This window comes from Hydra viridissima, unplaced genomic scaffold (genome assembly GCF_058129835.1).
Source record: "Hydra viridissima isolate aposymbiotic clone 2 unplaced genomic scaffold, HvirCarnegie_v1 scaffold_3, whole genome shotgun sequence".
NCBI classification, from domain to species: domain Eukaryota; kingdom Metazoa; phylum Cnidaria; class Hydrozoa; order Anthoathecata; family Hydridae; genus Hydra; species Hydra viridissima.
The window spans coordinates 14,253,830-14,259,705 of NW_028324302.1; the positions used below are offsets into that span (position 1 = coordinate 14,253,830).

The following is a 5,876-nucleotide window of genomic DNA, read 5'->3' on the forward strand; positions in this document are numbered from 1 at the left end:
GCTTTACTCAAGAGACAATACTGAATATGCGCCATAGATAAATTTTAAATATTTTTCAAACTTTTAATGGATTCCTGTCGTGATTTTTTTTTTTTCAAATTTTTCTAACTAATTTACATTTCTCTTGTAAACTAATTTTAAATTATTTTTTGCAAATTATTGATGACTTCAAGATGATCGCTGTTCTCTTAGAATTATCGGTGCATATTTTAGTACAACAGCAACCTTTTTTTTTATAAAAAATTTCTCTAACATTTCTATAAATGATGGTTGAGAAATTAAAAAAAGGTTTAAGCTGCTGTGCACACTTATTTATCATCTAATCATACGATGGTCATCATTGTAAAAATAATCATATGTAAAGATAACCATATGTATAGGTGACCATATATATAGACTAATTTTTATTAGTAACTATTATTGTTACTAAGACTAACTATAAATTTACTTCAAAAAAGCGTGTGTTTTTTTTTTAAAAAAAAAAGGCAGAATATCTTTCTTATAAAAATATAGAATGAGCAATTCAAAGTTGATGTTGTTTTTTTTTTGCTTTTTTTTTTTGTTATTTTTGATACATTAACGTTTGTTAAGGATTTCAGCAATTTTTTGTCATAAAATAATTTAAGGTGTTGGGCAACATATCTTTTGAATATTATTTTATGTATTAAGGTTACTATAACTTTAACTCCTGATTTTTTGCATTAAGTCAGTTTATAAAGATTGTCGAGCTGTCAATGACCTTGTTAAATCAGACTGACAACAATGCATACAGGCATCTAATGTATCTGTTTATAGCTCCACTCAATGGCGCTATTTTAACTTTAAGAAGATTTGAGCCAACATCCTAGTTACCTTACCCATATAACAAAAATGCTCAGGCACTGCGCTTACAAATCAGTAAATTAATTGCACGGCACGCAAATACTGTCATCAAAATAATCAAACCTGAATTTTATTATTACCAGTTGAATCTTTAGTCAATAACAATTACTACAATAATTGAAAATGTGGTTGCGCTACATTAAAAAAAAAAATTATAACCCGTGGGACCTTGGCGTATTTCAGAAAATATGAATAAAAAAAACTGAAATGGATACAAATTACGTCAAAATCCGAGGTAGTGTGCAATTACGACCAAAACTTATCAGGCTTTGTTACAAGCGCCCCGTCCACTTAATTACTTAAACGACTCTTTATTCCGGGAAAATATATCTAATGAACGATCAACTATCTCATAAAATAAAACTTATAAAATTTAACTGGATTAAAATGTGTATAAAAAGATTAAACTCGCGCATAATCTATAACAGTACTGTTATGCTTAGAGATAAACAGTTAGCTCTAACTCCGCAATTAGGCGTGCAAATAAATCTAGCGACTGACCTAATTAAAAAAAATCATTTTAGAAGAAGTTCTAATGGCTTTTTTTTAAAAAAAATCATAAGTGAACTTTTTAAGAACAATTTTTTATGTCATTTTCATAACTTTATTTTTCTTTTCTTCCTCAACTGTAAATAAACTTCAGTCAAATAAAAATCTTTAAGCACAAAACAAGTGGTTGTAGGGTGTAAAATAAAAATACGGCTGTAATGTAAAGAAGCTAGAGGAGCAAAGGATTGGGGGAAAGGCATAGCGGAGGTATGAGGATGAACTGAGAGATGAAAATGAGCAAGAAATTTAAAACTTGTTAAACTGCCCAAAACATCTTTTCTTCTCCATATTAAGAGTAAGCAAAAATAAAGCTGTAATTAGAAAGCTTTTTTATGTTGTTGCTCGCTTTATTATTACAAAGTTGTAAGCAAATAATTACATTTTATGTTTTTGTCAATTTTTCAAAATGTTCGATCAATATGAAACTGTTTTTCAAATTTTCATCAAGAGACCTCTATAAAAGTTTTCATCTTTTTCGTTAGCTCAAACTGCTACAGCAGTTAACGCCGTTCAAACGATAACTTTTTTTGTGTCATTTCTTTTTCATAATTGCGTAGTTCTGAATACTTAAAATACGCGCGCATCTAAGTCGTTGTTTCTTATTTCAAATAATTAAATTCTTTTGAAATGCGATCGCGGTGCTGCGTTATATCATTTTAATTTGTATTACCGAATTTAATTTCATTGCGCATTCATTAACTTTTCATAAATACTCTTTAAGCTTGTGTAGCTGACACTATGTAGGGATTTTGGATAACAGTTAACTAGATTCAATCTAATTGAGGTAGCGTAAAATCGTCCTTAACTCGCATTTTTAATATTTTCTAAAGCTTAGTCGAAAGTTTTATTTTACTAATTACTTATTTACTATTTCTCTTACTGTCACATTTCAGTCGGATTTTTTTTTTTTATGAATAATACTGATTGTATAAAGTAGACCTAAAATGCATAATGAAGATACAAAGCACCTTAGTTCTTAAACTTTTTTAAAGTTATGAAGATCTTTATAACTTTAAAGTTATGAAGACCATTGCCTTTGCAATACCTTTGAAGAACTTTTTTGCTATTTTGATATTTGTGTGAACAAACAACGAAATGCAATCGGAATAACGCTTACGAAAGAAAAACAAAATAAAAATACTATTAGTTGTTAATGGGTTTATGCTGCACGAGTTCTTGGATTTCCGGAGATAAAATTTGTCAAAAAAATGCGTACTATCTGAAAAAATTGAGTCGTGTTAATTTTTTTGTTGATGATGTTGTTCATTTTATTGTTGTAATATTTTCGAAATAATTAAAATCAACGTCCAAATTTTAAAACACGATGTATTACTGTAACCAGGTCTAATTTAACCGATAAAGCCGCCCTCAAAATTTTATAAAAAAAAGCAACACGGCTTGTAACCAGGATGGTGGTTTTTTAATTTAGGCAAATTACAACATGCAATTAAAATTAATTTAAAAAATGATCCAGAAAGCCAATATAAGTACGCATGCGCAACGAGATTTTCTTTTGTTCACAAAGAATTTGCGTCGATATTCATTGATTGGTATAAATTGTGCGAAAACATTCCTTTGCAACATTATATTTATAAGCAGGAATTAGACATCTACATTAATATATATTTTTTATTATCGTATAACCATTTTATTGCTTAATATTGGCTTAAAACTTATCACAATCATTTGACTTAATTTATTATCTAACATGCAACAATACGAACCGACAAGAACCGCTTATCGCTTGTTCAATGAAAGTACCAACGTGCATCGTCCAGAAATTCGTTACGCAGACAGCGCATTAGATTCAACCATTTCTTTAACGAAATCTTACTTGACGTCGTCAGAATCATCAGAAACAAGTTCTATAACATCACCCTACGAAACTATTCCCTCCTACTTTCCAAACTCGTCTCTTACTCCGATAACACAATCAGGTAATCTTTCTGGGTACTACAATCCATCTTTATCAGTTGGTGGACCTCACCTGGACTACAATCAATGGGCTTACGGACAATCTACTCAAACTTTGCCCAGCTATATTTATGGATACGGAGGATTAAATTCTGGATATACTTATGCTGGCATAGGTCAATCTTCTGTAAACGGTAACAAAGTTGATTACTTTAGCATTTTCATATCTTTATATAAGATATATAATTTCTTATTCTTTAATGAAATGGTCATAACTTTTCTTTTTTTTTTCTAACAAATTGGATGATATGCGTAAAGCTCAGCGTCGTAATTTGTTTAAAGCTGAGGTAGAATACACGGGGTTTGGAAAAAATGATATTTATTTTGAACTTTTAATGTTTAAAGTTTGACTTAACCTAACCTAGTAATTAAACTAATCCTAGTACCTGAAAACTTCAATTTAAAGCGATTTGAAGTAACTTTACCATAGTCTCAATGTTTATGTATTTCAAAAGATCGCACATTTAAAATACGCCTTGTTAACTTAACATTTACCAAATATTTTTGGAAACAATTCAGTTTTGATAAGTAGGAAGTTGGAAAAGAAAACTAATGGTCACCACATAAAGGGAAAGTAGTTTTATTCTCATCCTGACCGCACTGAACAACACAATGTTGTGGTGATGTAACTTTCTGATTTTACTGTTCTGTTTTTTTTTTTAGCCGTTCCGTGGCTTTGTCGAGAAATTGATACGAAACGAAAGCGAATGACATACTCCCGACACCAACTTGTTGAACTGGAAAAGGACTTTCATTTCAACCATTTTCTCAAAAAAGAACGTCGTACAGAGTTAGCAAAGCAACTCAATTTGTCTGAAAGACAAATAAAGATTTGGTTTCAAAACAGACGCATGAAATTTAAGAAAGAAGCGAAAAGAGAAAAAACTGGTGAATCTTCTCATGAAGATGCTGAAACTTTACAATTTGACGAAATTTTAAGATCAGATATCGACAGTTACAGTAAAGCTGATATTTGATTTTTATTTAATTGGACAAAGCAATAGAATTATTTGAAAACTACAGTTTTTGTTCTAAGTGTGGAACACTTAGTACAAAAACTGTTGTTTTCCTATAGTGTGGAACACTTAGAACAAAAACTGTAGTTTTTTTATACTTCTATGGCTTTGTCCAATTAAATAAAAATTAATTACCAGCTTTACTGTAACTCTGTAACTTTGTAACTTACTGTAACTTTACTGTAAATGTTAGCCACACTTAGAACAAAAACTGTAGTTTTCTTATACTTCTATTGCTTTGTCCAATTAAATGAAAATCAAATATCAGCTTTACTGTAACTTTCGATATCTGATCTTAGCGTTAGCCGCACTTAGAGCAAAAACTATAGTTTTCTTATACTTCTATCGCTTTGTCCAGTTAATATAAAAATCATATATCAGACGAACTTTTGTTTACCGTTAGCAATTTTTTTTGCTGTTAAATTTTTTTTTTTTGTATTTATTTAAAAATTTTTGTTTTATTCTTTTGTTTTAACTAACATGAAAGCATCTGGTATGCTTTTTGTAAATACTCTATTATTAATAATAAATTAATTGAAAACAGTTTGATGCTTTGTTGATGAGTGAGTAAACAGTCCCAGAAACTGCAACCGTAAAAATCCCATAACAATACATCCTTTAATCATAGTTTTGTCACTTTCTAAGATTTCTGTGATGTATTTATTACATTAATATCGTTTTATTTTGCCAACTAACGCCCATTCAAGCCTACGTTTTATGTCTACGCTGAAAATAAAAATTACAGCGTGCAGATGCCAAAAATATCTAATTTGAATTGTTTTTAGCGATTTCAACATAGAAATTCGAACAACCCACGACTACTTGGTTAGTGCTTTTCCACGCACTAGTTTTAGTTTCTTATTTAGATTTAACGTTTTAGGGCCTGGTAATTAAGTTACAAATCTATTTTTATCCGTTTTAAAATAAATGCGATGTCATCATTGTCGCACGCATTCACAACTACGAAATGCGCTCCAAGTTGCTAATTAACATAGTTTTGGGCAGTAAACCAACTTTTTTTGGGTTTAGCAAAACTTGCTTTGTTGTGAATTTGTTTTTGAGAAGCAAAATTTATAATTTGAATATATTTCATTTGGTTAAAAAACAAATGAACTTGAATATTCAATCTTTGTTATAAAAAAACACATTTAATAGATATTCATTTAAGTCTTGCTAAAACCTAAATGAAAGAAAATTTCATTTCTCTTAAATACGTTTGCTGAATATCAAGAATAAGGAAGTTTATTTGTAAATTTATTTTTCCGATAAAAATTCAGATAAAAAATGAATTTACTTTTTTTCCAAAATTCTTAGAGAGGGATTGTATTTAAGACATTTAAAGAAAACATGTATTTAAAGAAACTCAAAAAGAATGAGTGCAACCATGGTTTAAACATGTAAATGTAATAAATGTAAGATAAAACTTTTTAAAAACATCTCAATGCACATTAATAT

At 29.4% G+C, this 5,876-nt stretch overlaps 1 protein-coding gene across 1 annotated transcript; it reads left to right on the forward strand.

Moving 5' to 3' along the window:
* The first annotated feature begins 2,121 nt into the window (after positions 1-2,121).
* Positions 2,122-4,964, forward strand: LOC145202402 (homeobox protein Hox-C6a-like). Its single transcript, XM_080075332.2, has 2 exons — positions 2,122-3,539; positions 4,069-4,964. Exons 1-2 carry the CDS (start codon positions 3,140-3,142, stop codon positions 4,380-4,382), a joined length of 714 nt encoding a protein of 237 aa, XP_079931458.2. The 5' UTR covers positions 2,122-3,139; the 3' UTR covers positions 4,383-4,964.
* The last annotated feature ends 912 nt before the right edge of the window (positions 4,965-5,876 follow it).